The 21,868-nt window shown below is 36.6% G+C and overlaps 1 protein-coding gene across 1 annotated transcript; it reads right to left on the bottom strand.

Moving 5' to 3' along the window:
* Positions 1–360: 360 nt before the first annotated feature.
* On the bottom strand, positions 361–19,235 carry LOC121423858 (DEP domain-containing protein 1B-like). Its single transcript, XM_041619368.1, has 10 exons — positions 19,057–19,235; positions 17,412–17,689; positions 14,598–14,984; positions 13,400–13,578; positions 12,586–12,726; positions 9,277–10,419; positions 5,685–5,854; positions 4,808–4,984; positions 1,899–2,078; positions 361–858 (listed from the first exon to the last, which is right to left on the bottom strand). Exons 1-10 carry the CDS (start codon positions 19,102–19,104, stop codon positions 715–717), a joined length of 2,847 nt encoding a protein of 948 aa, XP_041475302.1. The 5' UTR covers positions 19,105–19,235; the 3' UTR covers positions 361–714.
* Between the last annotated feature and the right edge of the window lie 2,633 nt (positions 19,236–21,868).

The raw sequence follows: 21,868 nt of genomic DNA, 5'->3' as shown, positions 1-21,868 counted from the left end.
TCGCCGAGAGAGGGCGCTATATATCCAAGATTTGAATATTTTAAATTTTCTCAGAGAAGTGCAGTTGGAAAAATATCTAACGGTCTCTATGCTTCAGTAAGACTGTCATATTAGATGATATTTGATTATCAATCACATTATTGACCCTTTACCAAAGCTATACACAGGCTTTAATAAGGGAGAGGAAATTTCTTTAAACCAGAATCTAAACTAAAAAAAAAATAATGAATTTTCAATCTGGATGAAAGAAGGATTGATCACCAGTCACGTGCAAAGAGGAGCCGTTTCATAAAGCTGTTCGTAAGTTAAGAGCAACTTTAAGAACGACTGGTGAACCTTTCTTACATGCCAAACCATCGCCAACGAATATACCATTTACCAAAAGAAAGGATTACCAGTCGTTCTTAAAGTTGCTCTTAACTTACGAACAGCTTTTATGAAACACTTCCAGGTTTTGTGTTTCATAAGTCTGTTTGTACATGTAAGTTACGAGTGACTTTACAAAAACTTTACAAACGACTGATGATCCTTTCTTAAGAGCTATTAAATTAACATCAATGAAAATTGGTGCTCACACTAGTTTACCTCAAGAAATGAGCATCATTTTTTGTAAAGTCGCTCATAACTTACAAATAGCTTTATGAAACACCTGCCTGGTACAAGCTGCATTGGACGATAAACAAAATGGGAAGCATACTATATTCACGTTGAAAATTATCGGATTGGTTTGAGTCTTGAGAGAGACCTCTTGACGTTAAGCATGGGTTGTTTGATCTTGGGCTTGGCGGGGAAGAGTTCTGCCTCACTTGCACTGGTTGGTAGACGACGGTGGTAGATGTCAGGATACGCCTTCTGGAACTAAATAGGCACAGATTTAGGAGAATTTGTTTAGGTTTACTTGGTACTGTCAATGTGTACTGAGCACTTATAATATTTTCATCATCTCGACTCTATTATTAGCAAAGTAATTTTATCAGAGAATAAACAGATGGAACAGTCAGGATTTAGGTGATTTGTCTTTTACCACATTCATCACGTTTAAAAGTAAATGCCAGTTGTGGTAACGATATCAAAATGAGTTCTTACAGAATCCAATAAAATGACAATCAAAGTGTCTGTTTGTATAAATAAAGAATATGTGCCAAAGGATTCTGGAAGAAATTGTGTAATTGCTGAGAAATTAGCAAATAAGCACAGGATTCGGGTCAAGCGTCGGGCCGACATTCACAGCAATAATAATACGCTGTCCCATGTACGCTTATCTGTGTTGGTGATCTTCAGCGTGAATATTTTTCAGCGTAGATTTCAAGATTTCACAAAGTTCAGTTTATGTAACTGTACCAGATCTAGATCCCCGATGATATACTGACAATTAAGCATGGTTTTACAGACTTTCTCATGAAATCAGTGTTTACTGCAACTACTAAGTAAGTTTCAAGACCATTTTCCTTTCAGTCCAACATACCAACATATTCTAAATTATACAACTCCCAAGAATGTTCCGTAATCTGATTGGTCCAAATCGGATCACATGATATTCAGCGAATCACAATATTGCATCCAAAATACACTCATCCTGCACTCTGACATCATACCAGTACTATCCTGCACTCTGGAATTATCTAGAATTTAGATCAAATATATCATTCGGGGAAACTCAGTAACATGGGGTAGGGGGAGGGGTTGTATAAAACAAAGAATACATGCATTATTGTGTATATAGAGGACCTAAATAATGAACTCTGTTGGCGACTCGCCAAATGGATATACCACACTCCGTCCTGTGGACCTCGGTGCGGTATATCCATTGGCTCTTCTCACACATTGTTCATTATTTGGCCCTGCATGCACGCGCTTACGTGCATTATTTGTATTATATTTGCCCTCTGTGACCTTACCAGTTTGAGTTTCTTCTTCTTGTCTTTCGCCGACATTTGTCTATCTGTGATGATGTTATCGAGTAGATCTTCAATAGCCTGCTGGGAGCTGGCTGTCTTCTGTTTCTCATACTCCTCCAAGGAAACCTGGGCACAGAAACCAGTCGGTTGGATGTTCTCAACATCGGCCTCGTACTTGATCTGTAATGAATATATCAGGACATCGTTTCATAAAAGACTTGTTGTAACAACAAATGCAGAATGTCTATAACAAGTTTATTATCAGCCAATCAAATTAAAGGATTTCAGTGGCTTAAAACATTTGAAAATTTGTTTTAAAGGAGATTGAAACCTTTGGAACAAGTAGGCTTGTATTGAAACAGAAAAATCAAAGAATAACAAGTGGAATTCCTCTGGCCGTCTCACCTACATCACGCGGTTCAATATAACAGTGCTGACTTTGAAAACTACTCTAACTCGCACAAGATGTTCAGTGATACATGGTTACTCTTATGTCCACTTTTAATGAACTAGACCAATAAACTTACAGAGATATGATGGTTATTCAACACAAAACCCCAACATGGCCAAAGTTCATTGACCTTACATGACCTTTGACCTTGATCATGTGACCTGAAACTCGCACAGGATGTTCAGTGATACTTGATTACTCTTATGTACAAGTTTCATGAATCAGATCCATAAAATTTTAAAGTTATGATGGTAATTCAACAGATACACCCAATTCGGCAAAAGTTCATTGACCTTTGACCTTGGTCATGTGACCTGAAATGCGCACAGGATGTTCAGTGATACTTGATTACTCTAATGTCCAAGTTTAACGAACTAGACCAATAAACTTTCTAAGTTATGATGGTAATTCAACAGATACCCCCGATTTGGCCAAAGTTCATTGACCCTAAATGACCTTTGACCTTAATCATGAGACCTGAAACTTGCACAAAATGTTCAGTGATGCTTGATTACTATTATGTCCAAGTTTCATGAATCAGATCCATAAATATTCAAAGTTATGATGGGAATTCAACAGATACCCCCAATTCGGCCAAAGTTCATTGACCCTAAATGACCTTTGACCTTGGTCATGTGACGTGAAACTCATGCAGGATGTTCAGTGACACTTGATTAACCTTATGTCCAAGTTTCATGAACTAGGTCCATATATTTTCTAAGTTATGATGACATTTCAAAAACTTAACCTCAGGTTAAGATTTTGATGTTGATTCCTCCAACATGGTCTAAGTTCATTGACCCTAAATGACCTTTGACCTTGGTCATGTGACATGAAACTCTAACAGGATGTTCAGTAATACTTGATTAACCATATGGCCAAGTTTCATGAACTAGGTCCATATACTTTCTAAGTTATGATGTCATTTCAAAAACTTAACCTCAGGTTAAGATTTGATGTTGACGCCGCCGCCGTCGGAAAAGCGGCGCCTATAGTCTCACTCTGCTATGCAGGTGAGACAAAAACAACGAAATTTTGAGAAAAAAACAGACAAATAATGAGAAAGTTAGGAGCATTTGAATATTGCAATCATTAATGCTATGGAGATCCTCCCATTGGCAATGTGACAAGGATGTGTGATGTCACATGTGAACAACTTTCCCTTTGATGGACTATAAAATACCCTCAAAATGTCTCTTTCTGCTTTTTCTTGTGGTGATACAAACTCTTTATCCATGATGTATTCTTTAAAAATCTGTATTACATGTACATGCCCTCCTATAGAAAGAACACATGATCTACTGATAGATGTGATAATATAGGCAATTCAAATGAAATATATACTAAAGTAATAGGGAGAGTTGTTCACAAGTGACATCACACATATCTGTCACATGGCCAATTTGAGGATCTCCATAGCATTAGTGATCACAATATTCAAATGCTGATAACTTTCTCATTATTTGTCTGATTTTTCTCAAACTTCCGTTAATCTGTTTCTTTGATTTTTCTGTTTTCACACAAGCTATCTTGTTCCAAAGGTTTCATTCTCCTTTAATAAGAAGTTTTATGAAATGTGGCCTTAGGTACGAATTGAACAAATGTTAATTGACGTACCAGTAGTACCATGCCAGTTGAGCCTGAAGCACAAGAAAGTGGGATAAATGGAAAGATAAGAGACTGAAAGGGGGACACTGCTGGGATTCCTAAACATTGCTCTACATTCCTCTAACCAGTGTGTTGGCTCAGTTGGTAGAGCGTCCGTCTCACAACCGGGAGGTCGGGGGTTCAATCCCCGGCCGCTTCAGACCAAAAGACTTTAATATATGGGAGTTGCTGCTACCCTGTTTGCCGTTTAACAATTAAAGGGATAGAGCCTCCTCGATCGGGCGCTGCACAGCTGCTGCCGGGCCCATGATAAATTGGGCAAAGCAAATTTTCGGAGTATTTCATATCATGTCTATTTCGAACAATAAAATATGGATTTTCATTTTTCATCAATAGACAGATTCATAAGAATAAGGATATAGGAATATTGTATATCATTAAATTGTCTCAATACTTTGATAATAAGAAGCATGAGATTTGCAACTTAACTTCTGTGACTGGTCTGTATTGCAAAAATAAGTTATGAGCATGCACTAGACAAGTGAGTTGCTGTCTCTAGGAAGGCGGCACAAACAATGATATTTTTACTAAACTGGCATGTTGCAAAAGTTGCATCGCAGAACTAAAGCTGTCTAATATTGTCGGCACAGACTTTTGGTAAAGAACCTTGTACTAAAATAGGTCACAACATGTGAAAGGTTCATGTATGTGTACAACATATAATTTTTCAAATCTTGAGAATCCTACTATTAGCAGAGTTGCTATAATTATGGGACTATATCATTTCATGGTGAGTAGGCTTGATTCATCTTTCATTTGACCATACATCTTTGTGAATAATTTACTTTACCTGACTTCGTTTGAGGTAGGTGAGTCTCTCTTCGATGTCTGTTCTCAATTCTTGAGGGATGTTGAAGAGTGTTGTGTGGTTGTCAAGGAGATAAGCAACAATCTTCTTTGCCAGACACTCATCAAGATCAACCTCCTCCACGCAGCAAAGGATAGAGCGGGTGAACGTCTCCAGTAGCTTTTAGGAAGAAATGACACAATCAATGAGAGACTATTGCAAAATCAGATATGATGTTTGATTGTAAAGGGTATAATTGTAACGAACTTTTTACCTACATGTATCTAAAAGGTATGGGACCATCATCATAGATATTGCGGGATGTTTGAAGTACTAATTAATTAGCCTTCGTTCTCTTTCGATATCAATAATTGAGAAAATGAAGAGTAGTTTCCAAAAACAGACATTCCAAATGATATAATTCACATTTGTTTTTCACAAAATGGGCAATCCCAATACAAATAGCAATCTCGGAATGTTCTTATATCACTATCGTACTCATCATCTTCATGATTATGCTTCTCACATCACATCATTGTTCTACATGTATTAGAATTAACAATGAATGTACTTCCACTGAACAAGGATTGTTCAAAGTGCCTAGCAAAGATAGCCTACTGCGCAATTCCATAACATGTTCAACCTTTTTGTACGTCCAACCCCCATTCTTCTCAAGTTTTACTTCACTCCACAAATTGACCAAGTCATGGTCCCTTGAGAACATTACAGACTGTCAAAAGAACAACAAATCAGAGACAGAAAATTTCACGAAGGTCCCACATATAGAGAGGTCCATGTTTATGGAATTGCCCTACTTCAAGGAATATACTTCAACAGAACAAGGATTGTTCAAGGTGCTTAGCAAAGATAGCCTACTTACAAGCTCCCTGGTAGACATGCTGGTGCACAGCGACAGTTCCTTGTTGTGCTCCATCTTGCTCATGAGCCTCAGTAGGAGGTGTAGCGCCCTCCGTTGGGCCGCAGGAAGCAGGAGAAGGCACAGTCTGAGGGCTTCCTGGCAGTAAGACTTGTCTTCGCTCAGGTAAAGGCCTGTCACAGAAACAAAAACAATGCCATTTAATATTCATTCTCTGGGAATAGAGCAAAAAGATGATCCATAAAATGGGTGATTACATCTTGCATGGCATCGCACAACGCAATTTTCAGGACTGTATAAAGACCTACACAAGTGTGAGTTTTACAAATGAAAATAGCTGAATTTACAAATGCTCTTTTACTTTTGTTCAGTCAAAGTACACAAAAAGCAGAAATAAGCTGAAAATGGTAAGGAAAAAAGATAGCTGAAATCAGCTAAAGAGCTCAACTCTCAGTCTCACACCCCTGTATAAAGTGGTGCTAAAAAGTTAGTGAATCCCACCATAAAATGATCATATTTCAGGAGTTCAAGTTCTGTCATGTATTAGGTATTTAATTGTGAAGTCAGGTGAAAACATGAATAAATTCAATAAATTTTGTTTCTCTGATCTTGCTAACCATTGTAATGTTGGTGTCTCCATTCAACATGCACTCAGCACAAAGAGTGCATTCTCATTAGGGGTTCACTAACTTTTAGCACCACTGTATACCTGCTATACCAATATAATGATTCTATTCACAAGGTAATCTGGGTCAAGCGATATAAAGGATGAAAAAAAAGCAACCAATCAAAATCATTGTTGCATGTGCACACTATTCATTTCAACGACCATCCACCAATCAGAATGATCGTTTGAAGTTTTGAACATTGCATAATTGAATGCAAATTTTGTATTACATGTATGCATGGGGCTATAAAATTCATCAGATGATAGATCTATGAGCGATACAAATTTGACAAGGAAAAAACTTGGTCCCTGAGCTAAACTACCCCTCCCCTTCTACAAATGTAAATATAGAATTTAACCAATTTTCACTTCAAGATGAATTTTCAAAATAAATATGCCATTTCAGATAGCTATTTCTGACTCTTACTCATGATGCTAAATGCAAATACAATGACGTAGCACTTAGATTGAGAATATGCCTAGGGTATAGCTTCATTACTTGCAAAACTACATGTATGGCTTCGTGAACATGTTTGACTTTGGGTACACATTGATATGATTAACACATGTATGTGATCCTGTCATCTAATATACAAAACAGGTAATGCAATGCATTTCTATAATCTACAAGAGCAAGGACAGTATTATCTACTTGAAATCTACAAGAAAGCTTACAAAATCTAAGTTGTGGTATAAGTATGGGAAGCCAAAAGTATCAATTTTTTTTCTTAAGTTGTAAATTTCTTATATGTTTACTGTATATATACTTCCGAGACAATTTTGAATGATTTGAGAGCCAAATAAGCTGAAATATAATATCTCTACCGTTTGTGATTAATGTAACAATTGGCTTCCCATATCTAAACCACAAATTTAAACCTGAGTTTAAGGTAAACCCGACTTCAGAATACCGGCCAATGTATTTCAGCAGAACAGGAGAACAACCAATGCAAAAATTTGAAAAACATTAAAAGAATCCACTTTTAGATAAACATGATGCAAATTGCAAACTGAAGGCACACATACGGTGTTTGTGTAGCAAGAATGGAAACAGTACATGTATGCAAGATATTACTTCATCATTACAGTACACATATCCTCAGTGCGGTTTACAATAAACTGTATTAATATTCACAGAAGAAGAACAAGTGTGATTAAAGACCACAAGAGCAAGGTGATTAAATTTGAAGGTGATACACAGCAGCAAAAACAGACGAAAATTTCCCACTTGGGGATGAATACAACTTTAAATAGGAAACCTGAACAGATCGACTGTGCATTACAATATCAGGCAATACAGGAATGCACTTTGCAGTAATAATCTTTATTACAAGTTTTGGGCCCAACCAACCAGATGAAAATATTTCACTACCCAATTTAAAAAAAAGAAAACACCCCTGAATTTCCTTTTTTAAAGCTAAATCATGGATGCAAAATATGTAAATAATATCATGGTAGGAAATGAACACAAATTAGTAAAATGAGTCTATACCTCAATATCAATTTCAGCCTTTTTAGATCAATATAATTTTGCAACAATATTTCCTGTTGAAATGCACTGTCCATTGTATGTTAGTTGTAAATCATACAGTACCAAAGTGTGATATCATACTAGTCATGATGTCAAAGTTCACTTGATCATATTTCATACTAAAGCACAAACCAGTTAAAGGGATGGTCCAGGCTGGAAATATTTATATCGCAATAAATAGAGTAAATTCACATAGCAAAATGCTGAAAATTTGATCAAAATTGGACAGAAAATAACAAAGTAATTGAAGTTCAAAGATTTGCATTATTTTGGTGAAACAGCTCTATGCATGTCTTTATGAATATTCATTAGGTGGGATGATGATGTAATATCCCCACTTGTTCTTTTGTATTTTATTATATGAAATTAGGTTTATTCTAAAAATTTTCTATCAAGAACTATAAAAATCGGATTGACAACTGATTAAGTGCATTAGTTATTCATTGCAGCAACTTATTCAATTATAATGGAGACACATCATTTACAGATGTATGAAAAAATGAAACATTTATGATTTCATGTAATAACACAACAAAAAGGAAAGTGGGGATGTGACATCATCCGCCCACCTAATGAATATTCATGACGAAGTACAAAATGACTGTTTTCACAAAATAAAATTCAATGACTTCGTTATTTGCTATCCGATTTTGATGAAATTTTCAGCATTTTGCTCTGTGAATTTTACTCTATTTAGATATAAATATTTTCAGCCCGGACCATCCCTTTATTGTTCTGATGCCTGATCAATCTTTGTAAAAGACGGGCCCCAGACTGACCAATGTTACATTACTACCAATGACAGACAATTGGTCAGTTCAGATTCGGATTGGTCGGTGTGCCTGCACATTAGATTGGGTAGAGCTCATACACAAGTTTAAGTGTTGTGGTCAATATGCATGGGTTAGTTGTGACAGACAATGTGTGTTAGTAGACTGCAAACATCTAGGCAAACCAGAGAGTTTACATAATGTAGTATGAAAGTTAAAGTTCATTCTGATCAATAAAGTGGCCTATTAATATGCAGCTCAGTTAGTATGAACATGTACATTTAGAATATTGAGCATTTGTGCCTTCTATAATCTGTATTAATGCTAGTCCCTCTTCATTATTCTGTTTATATCAAGCCAATATGTGGATGAAGACATTTGAAATCATTCAATGTAAGATTTTATAACTGTGTATAGTTGTGTGACTGCATGGGCAAATGAAACGTGCTTCACAACAAGCAAACATAAAGATGCATAGGTGATAGGTTTTGCATTCTTGTTCATGTATACTCACGTGCAACCTTGAAAGAAAACCCCCACAGCAAAAAGTGGAATGACCCCCACTTACCCCATGTGCGAGATAGTTTGTGCTTTTTATAAGAAGCCACAAGAGGGAGCTAGACTTACTTGAGATGCTCGCAACACTTCCATGTCGCTGGAGGATTTTATGAGATGTCGGCTCTAAATTCTCATAAGGGGTCGAAGTTGGAATGTCAGAAGTACTCCTACGAGAGTGCATTGACCCCATGATAGGGGTGATCGAACTTTGGGTAGGCAGGGTCATCAAACTTTGATGGGTGGGTATCTCTGAGTAGGATAGAGTTGCTCTGAGTGGGGCAGGGTATGGAGGACTGATGCGGTTTGGGTGGTGTTGGGTGTCCGAGGTAATATTCTGGGTGCTGTAGTGGAAGCCTTGGGTAGTTACCGGCTCGATTGGGGACGATGTGTAGACGGGGTACGAAGGAGGCGGGGCTATGCCAGGAGAGATGATCTGATGACTGCTCATCACATTTTCTTTGCTCATCTTGGCCGGTTTCTCCGTTGGACGATTAACCTCGTCGTTGAGCCCAGCCTGAGAGGGCGATTTCTTCTTGACCAGTTTATTGAATAGCTCGGTGGCGGAGCCGAACCTCTTGGAGGCAAAGAGTCCTCCCGTTCTTGATCGGGTGGCGATCCCACGCTTCCCAGCATCTTGGATGTTGGTCAGGGAGCTGCACTTCCTGGGTACAAGGTCTGGTGAGATGGACTGTGTCTTGTCGTATTGAGACTGATCGCTGACTGAACTCACCTCTGCTACTAGGTGTCTAGGAGGTGGAGCGGGTGGCATGTTGGCAAAGCCATAGTCATCATCCTTGTTACTAACCCTCTGCGGATTCGACCTCGCAGCCCGACCATGGTGATAATTCAAATTACCTTGAGGCATATCATTATTGCATGTACTTCCAATAACATCAACGCTACCGAACTGTTTGTTCAACCCCGTCCTGGGTCTCTTGTTCTGCTTGGGCGGAAGATGCGGCGTCTCATTCCGTAGCATTCCATCTACAAGTCCAAAGCTGGTGCTACGTCGGACGGCGCGGCTCTTCCTTGCCTGCGGATTCTTTCTCTCCATGTTCGGCGTGTTGGTCGACGAATGCTGCCCTCCCATGGTCATGTTCAACATGAGCGTCTCCACGGACTGAAACGAAGTGAGCCCTCCGTGGACACCTGTAAAGACAGTGACGCCCTCTTGCCCAGGAATAATGCCCCGATCCCTGCATTCCATACTGACTGTTGTGTGTTATTGATGATAGGGGTACACCATGAAAAAAGGGATAAGGTGAAAAGATGAAAAGAAAGAGGGGGAAATGAATTAGTTTCTTTACTTTGTGGAATATGGGAAAAGAAATTAGAAAGCATGAGTACGGGATAAATGAAAAGCATGCAAGCAAAGAAAAATAAGCAGTAAATAATAGTTCCCCAAAACATCAGAAATCGAATAATCTCATTTGAATAACATACAAGAAAAGATTCCATCGACACCGTAGAGAAAGAGGTTCCACTGTATCAGCAGTATTTTCCATCTTAATAATACTTTTGTGTTTACAATATACATAAGTATTATATATTTTTTGTACATATTCATATCATCCTATACAGTAGAATAGTCTGTAATATACAAGTTGCATACTTAATTCATATCATAATTGTCATTGGCATCATAATAAGAAGGTACATGTAATATACTATTATTTGGGGTATGAATTATTTTTTTAGGTAAAATAATGGTGCATAGAAATGAATCAGGAAATATTGACATAAATAGCAGTAGCAGTAGCAGTAGCAGTAGTCTCATATTTATAGTACGTATATTGGATCCTGTTATTGGGAGGCCGGGGGTGGGGTTAGAATAAGCATTCCATAACTGGATAACGATTATCTTCTAGTATACGATGGATAAAATTAGAATAATTTCTCTAATGTGCTTCTACCTTTTGCGACTGTTTTTCTCTCCCAGAAGAAAGAGCCTACAACTACAAGCAGTAGTCTCATATTTATAGTATGTATATTGGATCCTGTTATTGGGAGGGGGGTGGGGTTAGATTAAGCATTCCATAACTGTATAACGATTATCTCCCGGTATATGATAAAATATAGGATAAAATAAGTATAATTTCTCTATAAATTTATGTGCTTCTACCTTTTGCGACTGTTTTGAGTCTCTCCCAGAAGAAAGAGCCTACAACTACAAGCATAAGATTAACAAGCACTTATTAATAAGCATTATTTATTGGCTGAGGCTCTTTATTTGGGTTCTAAGGGAAGGATAGGATGGGAGGGATGTGTACAGGTAAACAAACAAGCATGCACGACGATAAACAATACAAAAAACAAAACATAAGACCAACTAGATAACTCAGATTAAATGTCAATAGGCCAGTTCGTAGTTCCTTTCTGCGCATGATCAAAAGAGTCTACGCATGATCAGAGGAAGGTCACTTAAGTGACATGGTGCTTTAAATTCTAATGAGATAAGCACCAACTCTGATGTCTTGATTATTCAAATATTCTTTTGAATTGTGGTTTTCATTCACAGCCACAAAAAACGACAATGCGTCCACGAATGACTGGTATTTCACAGTTTGCCAAGTACATTGTGCAACATGCTATGATATGCATTCAAAGTAGGAATGCACCTGGTCTATTCAATTTCTTCATCCTGCTATGTAAGGCAAGCTTACGTTAATATCTTGCTTTGAAATCTGCATATCATAATGAAAGAAATGAAAGGTCATTTGACCAAAATTGTCCATGAAGTAACTACGAACTGGTCTATTGTCTGTACATCCTACTGCTAATTATCTGAAGCAAGATGATGTTACAAGCATTGTTTCTTTCGCATGCCCCACCATTTGATTTACTCAAATCATGAAATCACAGATGTCTGTATAAGAATGAACCTATGTATAATGGGCCACTGATAATTTGGTAGATTAATGATTGAAATAAAAGTATGTAATTTGCTTGGATTTGTTTTAAGAATATTTTTTAGTGCAATCTTCATTCTAGTATCAATGAAAAAAAAAATTGTTTTTGTTATTTTTATCATAATTATTGTTTTATTCTTTTTTAGTATCTAATGCCCCCTTTAATTCATTTACAGATTCTTATGAAAATTGTGATTTGGGAGGGTACAACTGATACAGAAATGGCCAAAAGCTTGCTTGAAGGGTGAGCGTCATTAAACCTCTGATGAAAGAAATGTCCCAAGCACAACCCTCCAAACTCCCCTTTTACCAAACTAGTCAACTAGAGCTGCAACTGTTAATTAATATCTATGACTATTATTCTATGTTGTGAATTCTTTATATGTATGCTAAGAAGATGACTTTAAACTAGATCACAATTCACTGTCCCACACATAGGATATGATGTTATGTTAGTAATGAGACCTACCAAAAGCTTCAGCCACCAGGTCGTATCTGCTGTATGTAATGAGAGGCTCAGGGAGGCTCTGGAAGTAATTACTAATGGTCTTGAAGACATCTCGCTCAAAACCAGGATAACTCGGAAGCTCAGAGTCAATTTTGTTGGGCCCTGGAAGAATAGAAATGATGAACTTTGAATACAGAAGTGTCCACATATTCCACAGATCAATAAATTGTAAGATGATCTTTCAAGGTTTCCATGGTGGAGAGAATATTGAAGATTTTTACGGTAAACACCATGTATGTAGTCCTGAAAAGGACTGTTACTTATTCTTTCTTGACTGCATGTTAGCTCTGAAAAGAACTGTTAACTGTTAACAGCTGACATACAATCAAGAAAGAATAACTAACAGTCCTTTTCAGGACTACATACATGGTGTTTACAGTAAAAACCTTCGATAATAAATTGTAAGTAAACGTAAATTATTACAAGTGACCAATTCAGAAAGCCCTGCTTCAAGATTGGCAAAAAAAATAAATAACTGATTTTCATATCAATCAATATCTTGAAACTTGGAGAAATGATTAACAAAATACGGTGAGAAAAGCTTTATCATAATACACTGATATTGAAAATCAACAGTGACAATTTCTTTTTATAACTCTTGATTTTCTGACAAATGATAATTGTTGTATTCAGGGTCATCAGTCGTTCATAAGTTATACAGGAATTTATGCACGACACAGGATACTTGTACAAGACAGAAACAAAATCATGTATAACTTACAACCGGTTTTATGAAATACCCCCAACGTTCTAACAACCCTTTATTCATACATACAGTTAGCAAGGCATCTCATCGCGGATAGCACCCAATGCGGTAGATCATTCTCTTTGTTGATGAGTTGGACTACTCCATTCTTATTGATGTGGGTGCAGTTGTGAATGATATCTGAGGGGATGATGACCGAGTCATCCAGTAAACCATCTAGTGTTGATAACCAGAGTAATCTCTGAAGCCTATGAGAGAAAGGAGAGAGAGGTTTAAGGTTTTATAAGAATATCCACATATCGCAGCCAATTAGGCTGAATTGCATTGGATTCACAATAATGATTATATGATATAGCAATCAAACATTATAAATATATCATTTCCAATTAAAAGACAAACACTTTGGGTTACTTAGCAGATTAAGGAAATGATGACCAGAGTGTAGAGAAAATTGGAGAAGGAGATACAATAGAGGAAGGGAAGAGGGCGGGGGAGGAAGAGGAGAATGAGAGTCGTAATACACAGGGAGAGAAAAGGAGAAATAGAGAGGGGTGAGGCAGTGTAAGAGAGAGAGAGAAAACAAGAGAAATTATATTAATTTTTTTGCAACATTTAATCAGTTCAGACAATTAAATGAATGAAAAAATACCATTCCATTTACAAATCTTATGCAAAAGGCTATCCTGAGTGACTGCAATGCTAAACTACATGTGTAATTAAAATTAAATTCCTAAATTAATCAAGATCTCCATATAATGACAGCGCTTGGAAAAACAATTATGCCAAATCAAAGCAGTCTCTTGATTTCATTTGCTTATAAAATGACAAATGATCATTGGTAACAAGTGGGATGAAATAACAACTTGTTATTGCATGCATGTATACGTATGACAATAATTTAGTTTAAATGTTTTTATCTAGGTCTCTTTATGGATAAATGTTTAATATTTGGAAGCAGGTTCCCAGGCTCTCTTTCATTTTTACGGTTATCAAATATCAATGACAAGTTACAACTCACAGAAATTATGACATTTGATTGGCTGTTAGCCACTTTGTCATATATTTTGCAGATATGTTATATTCAGTTCCTGAATAGGTGCCCAGGATTATAGAAATTTTTATCTGAAATGCCATCAAAATATAGAAACAAATTTTATACACTTCATATACTGAATAATCAATCAGATGAAAATGCTTTAATTGAAAAATTAATGAGAAGACAGAATATAAACTGTTATTGAGTTTATAATTAAAGAAAAATACCCACCTATTCAGCGTTGCACTTTTCCAAACCTCTTCTACTTGCTCTCGGGTCAAAGGTCGCGCAACTAACGTACACCTAGGAACCTCCTTGACCCTGTTCACATTCTCATTATGAATCTGGACGTTCACTTTAGTGTCTCTCAAGGCTAAAGGCCTCGTGGAATGTCCTTCTGCCCAGCCTTGACCATTCGGCCTACCACTCGGCCTAGCATTTGGATCAATGTTTGTATCTCTCATAGTGAGTCTTCGAGGTGCAGGATTGGCGGCAGTGGTTGCTCCGCCAGTCCTGGGTACCGTTTTTCTTGGCTTTGGACTGGGGCTCAGACTCTGGATGCTGCTGCGACTTGCAAGGGCTGAACGCAGCTTCTTCATGGGGGATACTGGCAAGAATCTGGATGTATGTAAAGGTTGGAAGCAATGATGTGAATAATGAAGCTATAAATTAAATGCAAAATCATTATAGCATTCGAGTTGGTGTCTGAGAAAAAAAAAGGACTCCCTGGAAGTGGATCGACCCAGGTTGAAGATTCAAAAAATATTTTAAATTTTGAGAATCTGTAAGTGTGTAAAAGTTGGAAACAATGATGTGAATAAAAATTAATTAAGGTGCAACAAATTTGCTTGCAAAAATCTAACTGAGAAGGAAATCAAGAAAATGAAGTAAAACAGTCATAAACAAAAATAATTTGATAGACTGGTTTGAACTCATTTTGCCTATTAAAAAAATGTATAATTTTGTTGAACAAAGGGGTTGAAGAATGAGGTTTCTAAAATGATGAATAGTCTAAACAAAAACAAGCAAGGGCCCAGTATACACATGTAGGTTGGGAGATCATGACATTCTCATTTAAAGCCTAATTAGTCCCAATACTAAAACCTCCCAACTGTCAGTTAACATCACAAGAGTAATGAATAACCCTCGGTTCATAAATCCGCTTTTCCTATCAACAAATTAGCATAAATAAGTAGGCAATACTTTCTATCAATTAGAAAGTTATTCATAATCTGAAAGATCATTTGTTTGGCCATTATCAAACAGGATGTGAGTACCATTAATTTACTACAGAAATAGACATCATATTAAGAACTCAAAACCACTATAAGCTCTATGCTAATTACCAGCAAAATTGATGGTAAAGCCACTTGAATTGCACAATCAAGGATGTGATTCTCAAAGCAGTATTAACTGCCATAATGAAAATGAGCATTTGAAAGAAAACAAAAGTATGTTTTGGAAATAATCCGGAAACCCAAGTTTTCATGTTTAAAAGCTTGTCAGTTTCACTAAACTTCAAACTCTTCTTCCTAGGATTGAAAAAAATATTTTATATTTTCCCAACTTTTTTCCTTTTAATTCATACTCTGAGTCTATAACAAAACATGCAGTCATATCTTTTCGAAACTCCTGGTATAGAGTCTAGTCTACGAGAGATCATAATCACTAGCTTGCTATTCAATCCATCTTTGCCAAGGATGGGCTAATAGAATCCCTCAGTTGGGACTCTTATAGAAAGAAAGTGAATTTCTTGTGTACAACTATTGTGTCAAAATTCTTTAAGAACACAATGGGAATGAACCGCTCGAAAGCACATCAATATCACTACCTGTGAAGGAGCTAAGTGTTTAGTTGGGTGTTTAGCCCTGTGGGTATTTGAGGATTTCAAAGCAGATTAAAATAGCTGAGCCAGGGCCCAGGGGAAAATGCTCCCTTGAGCCTAGTACAAAGCAATATGAGCACAGAGCAAAATGAGACATTTACCTGTACTTTTTACATTTTTTACAATTACCTACTCTGGAACATCTTTAAATTAAACATTGGCAATATTGGTGAATTGTGTAAAAGAAAAAGAAGAAAAACATAAAAAGTATGAAAGAAATTGAACAAGGGATAAGAAACTAATCTCAAATAAGCAATTGACAGAGTTGATTCACACCATGGACTACTCTTCAAGATGATTTTGGACTTTAATTAAGTACCAAGAATTTGTAGTTTATATGTTATCTTTATACTCCAAATATAATATCATACACAGGTAGAGACTATACAGAGCTTAAAAGAATGATTTTCGGAGTAAAAAAAAACATATTTGTTATTTTTTGCATTGGTGCAAATGTGGTGGCCCCATTAGCTCTATGCAGTCAATTTGAAAAGTAGAGCGATTACATGGTATTTTTTTTTTACTTTTATTTTTTGAATATGTAACTCACTCCTTCCTTATTGTTTGTCTGATCTTTCTTAAAAATATCTTTAAAACAACATTGCAAGAGGTTGGGATTCCCTTTTAATGTGATATAGAATTCCAACTGATGGGGAATCATGTTATCATCAACAAATGAAAATATCACACAAAAAGCTTTTGTTCCCCGAAGTAAGACTAGCAGGCAGACCTTGTTCTGAATTGGAGCTGTGATATTTTTAGTAAAAGCCCTGATTTTAACTTGTGAGACACACCTACTCGATTTTAAATCCTAGTGGATATCCTAATATTAAAAAAAAGGAAGAAAGAAAAGGAGAAAAAAGAAAAACAAAATAGAGAAAGGAAAAAAAGGCATAGAAAAGAAAAAGGAATAAATTTTTGAATTTTAATTTATTCAATCATTATCATTATTTTTTTAAAGAAAACAAACGTTAATAATGTAATATATATGATGGCCAAAATAGTCAAATTGACTATTTGCCAAATATAAATAAGAACCCCCCCCCCTCCCCACTCTCACCCAAGTCTACTATCAGAAAACTCTGATTTCTCCTGAACAATGACCAGTCCAGTATAAACAAATAACATAAAATTCTCCATATCTAACTTTTGAAACTCACTTGTATAGGTGTCCATTGTCTTCAAACGATGCTTTCTCGGTTCCATCTCCTTTCGAGGCTTTCACCTCTTCAATAATTTTACTTTGCACAAACTTGTCAAGGAGAAGAATGACCTGTGTTCTCATCACCCAGGGACCAAAGTTCTCACTGTTACAAAGGTAATCATGAAGCCAATCAGCAGCCTCGGTCGAGGTGAAGCAGTTGTCATAGTAACGCATCCGCCATCGATGCCTTTTGAGGGGGATGCCGGCTCGGAAGTCGCTCACAATGGAATTCCACTGTATGGTGAAGACGAATAAGAGAATGAATTATGAATGTAATTTGGGAGGGGCAAGCTGGGCTTGATCACTAGCAAAAAAATTTGAAAAATTTTTTTCAGTTTTGAATAGAAGCCTCTGTGGACAGCATATTAGAGATAGATAGCATAACAAGCACATCTACAGAACTACAAGTGCATGCGGCCACTGGGCGACTGAACACATCCAATATGCAACAAGTTGGTCTGCTGTTACCTCAAGCGATGTTCGTGCAGGCTCCACTCCACTTCACTACCGCTACACCACGCTCCAGCTGCCCGAACATCGAATCGGTGAACCAGTTTGGATATACCTTCTTCCTCTTCTTGTTCTTCCTCCGCTTTTATCGGAGATCAGCATCAAAATGCAGTATGTCGTAATCCATCCATCCAGTACATTGCATTTGAAGATTAAATTACCGAGTGACAAAGGTGGGATCAAATGGTGGTTTATTGTAAAAATTGTAGAAAAAAAATATAACGAGAAAGAAAAATAGCTTATTTTCTTACTCTTCACCCTTATTTCACTCCGTGTCCATCCTCGGCTCCGGTTATCCTCAAAATTGGTGATTTTGGGCTAGGCCTAGTATCGATTTCCTCACATGTACATCGCATGAGATCGGCGGTCGCAGGCAGCGACAGATCGCATGCGATGTTTTGAAATTCATAACATACAACTTTACAAGCCAATTCAACTTCAAGAAATAGTTATCACACTGATGGCAAGATCCTAAACTATACAGTATCATGGACGAAAAGTAGGTCAGGGGTTTTGCCGGTATCGCGATCTCAAAATTCTATTTCGATCGGCGAATGCGCGCTGTGCTTAAATTTACCGTTCTGAAAAAGTGTGACCTAACTTCGTGGACCAAGTCACCAAGTTTTGTTGAGATTTAAACAAAAACTCAAACTCAATAAGTGACATATCTATATCAGATTACTGGCAAAATGCTATAGAATCGATAAGTACCACATTTTTTATTATTTCTGCTTGCATAATCCATTCACTGCCGTTTATTTTGTCAGCGTCGCGGCAGTGACCTTTCGTCATGTTCGTCTCCCACTGACTTTGTACACAACGAGCGCACACAGAGGCGACTTATTTCAGGATAAGGCCATAAAATGGTTTATAGGATACCAATTCGGAGAGATTAAGGCAAATTTTGTCTCACTCATTTTCTGAGTGAGATAAAAAAAAATGGACCTGACTTAGTCTTAGACTTAGCTTACGAGCCGGGGCGCGGCCGAGGCCGGCGTGATCGCGCGCTGCCATCCATCGCATCGGCATCGCATCGTCATGATCGTCAATCGGCTAAAAAAAACAGAAAGTTATTTATGAACATTACTCACTAATTTCGTAGCCCTGAAAGGGCCGATAGTTGCCTTTGGTTTCTCCATAGTCTATGTCATTATGCCAGATCTAAAATGTAAAAGATGTCACCTCATTTTCCTTGATTTCAAAGATGATATCTGAACAACGTACGGTTCCCAATGCAAACCACAGGCACAGCTCAGTTGGTAAACCCTCGATCGCATGCAATGCAAAAGTTGATTGATTGGATTTCGGACCCATTCAAAGTCTCCGCTCGTGTTTACCACACACTGATTGGCTGCATGCCCTTTCCGAATAGGGCTAGACTTTTTCTCCAGTCGCTTCTTATCGGAAAGGGAATTATTAGAATGCAAAAAATAGTAATCATTTTCCAGTCATGGGGAATGAACCCCGATGACACACTTTGTGACCTGAAAACCATAATAAAATTATTTTTCCGTATTCAGTCAAAATCAACATTTTCTCGGGTGGACTTGACCACTCCCTCATTTAAAGTGATTGGTTAACATTGGTTTGACTTTTAAAAAATCTGAGCTAGAAGGTCATACTCACCTGCAGTGTGTCTGTGATATGTTACAAAAATGAAGCCCAGAAAAAATTTCGTTCGAAAATAATTATTTAGTGCTTCAAAAATTGAAATATAAAGTGACCGGAAACACCATCTTAATTTCATCCCATACACTTATGTGTACTATTTAGGTGTCTACAAGACGCCTCTTTACAAAATCGAGGTTTGCCTTGTAGTTTTCGCTTTTCATTCTCAATAATGGTTGTTTTCAGGGTTTATTAGTTCTTATACATGCACTTGTACACATGTTTCCATCTTGGTTTGAGAATTTTTTAAATCGGCTGCTCACAAAGTTAAACAATACCTTTAAGTCTTTATATCATCGTTTATATGCCTAATGACTACTTTGGCATGGTAAATTTTGATAGTAATGCAGTATAGGCCTATATATTTGCCTTATAATGATTTGTTTTCTTTTCACACAGGATAAGTACATGCAGAATCGATATACTTCATACTAGGGGATTATTCTTCACACTTTTTTCAAACTTGAGTATTATTTTCCTTCATGATTCCTACTGGAATTTTATTACAATTTGTTCCGTTATGCATATATTATTATATTGAAATAAATTAATTGAACTGAAATGAAATTTTACTTTGTCCCATACCTTGGCGACTCACTCTATAAAAAGCTTTTTTTTTTTTTTTTTTATGATATCTTTTAATGACAGCGTTCCATATAAAACACATAACACAAGGTATACATTCAAAATAGTTCTTAAACGCCCAAAGCAAAGCTGAGGGCTTGCAGACCGTTTCAAAGGGAACAATTCTGTGTAATTATTGTAATGCCTGAGCAAAATGATGTGTATCAAAGTGATATGGCTCTTCGTTATTTGATAAATCCTCCTAATCTTAAAACCATGAATGGTATATAGATAGTCCGAGGAACAATTTTTCCTGTTAGCTAAAATAAATGACAGTGGTCACATAAGATTTCAGCCAATTTGATAAGGAACCATATGAGGCGCAGATCCAAAATTGGACTTAATTAACACCAGGGTGCAAGCGTGCTTGAATTTATTTGACAATAAAAAGGAAATAAAGTCATTGCTCATTTTACAGGAAGCACAACTTAGTCATTCTACTGCACAATTCCATGATAAAAAAAATTCAGGGTACCCAGGCACATTTCGCCTGCCCCCCCCCCCTTGATCCTCACCTGGATATCACCATTTAAAGGTCAAGTCCAACCCTGGAAGATGCTGACTTGAATAAATTGAGAAAAATCAAACTAGCATAGTGCTGAAAATTTCATCAAAATCGGATGTAAAATAAGAAAGTTATGACATATTCAAGTTTCTCTTATTTTTCACAAAACAGTGATATCCACAACTGATGTTGACTGATGTCGTCAGTCTCCTCATTTATACTGACCAGGATGTGCATATAACTGTTTTGTGAAATTAAATGAAAATTTAAAATATCATAACTTTCTTATTTTACATCCGATTTTGATGAAATTTTCAGTGTTATGCTTGTTAGATTTTTCTCTTTTTATTCAAATCAACTTTTTGCTGGGGTGGACTTGTCCTTTAAGGGGAAGATATATTCCACTCAAGACATGATAGTTTTCTTTTGATCCATTTATTGCTGTTCCATTCATCACCCTCCAGTCAAAGAATAAACATAATGACAAACAGAAAAGAAACATATTAACATTCAAATCTTTCATTCGGTTTCACACACCTCTTATGTAAACAGTATAATCATTCTATGGAAATTAGAGGGGAAAACATTTCAATCATAGCATGCACGTACTGAGATGTATATCTACAGGGTGTGTCGGAAGCAGTGGAAACACAATTTTCATGTTTTAGGAGAAATCTTGATCAAGTGAGTGAAGTGACAATGAAAATTGTAATACTTGAAAAAAATTTTTATCATTTGAAGGATTCTTCAATTAGGTTGCTAAGTCCATGAATCAACAAAAATATCAACGTTCTGAAAATATTGTGCAAATTGGCAGTAAGATCATTTGCATGTTACAGATACTTGATGTATCTGATGTATTTGAGAAAAATATATATAAAAATGTAAAAAAAAACATCAGAAATTGCTCATGACATTTTTTTTTTTATATTTACTGGTATTTACCAGAATGTTCAATCTTCAAACATAGAAAAGCTCTCATTAAGTAATTTTGATTAAGTATTGATCACAATATCATTGTTCAAAGGCACACACTTCTAATTTGTGTTTTCTAGCTACAGAGTAAGGAGAACAACCTCTTTTCTTGATCTTTGATTAAAGCGATT

Source organism: Lytechinus variegatus, chromosome 11 (genome assembly GCF_018143015.1).
Source record: "Lytechinus variegatus isolate NC3 chromosome 11, Lvar_3.0, whole genome shotgun sequence".
Lineage (NCBI taxonomy): Eukaryota > Metazoa > Echinodermata > Echinoidea > Temnopleuroida > Toxopneustidae > Lytechinus > Lytechinus variegatus.
This window is presented reverse-complemented; position numbering and strand designations above follow the sequence as displayed.

Excerpts from the sequence above, each read along its gene's own strand:
- LOC121423858 (XM_041619368.1), bottom strand. The coding sequence starts at position 19,104 with ATGGAGAAACCAAAGGCAACTATCGGCCCTTTCAGGGCTACGAAATTA. Across the intron at positions 12,727-13,399 it reads GATGAGATGCCTTGCTAACT|GGCCCAACAAAATTGACTCT; the intron begins GTATGTATGAAT and ends CTATTCTTCCAG. Across the intron at positions 859-1,898 it reads AGAAGAAGAAACTCAAACTG|TTCCAGAAGGCGTATCCTGA; the intron begins GTAAGGTCACAG and ends GTGCCTATTTAG.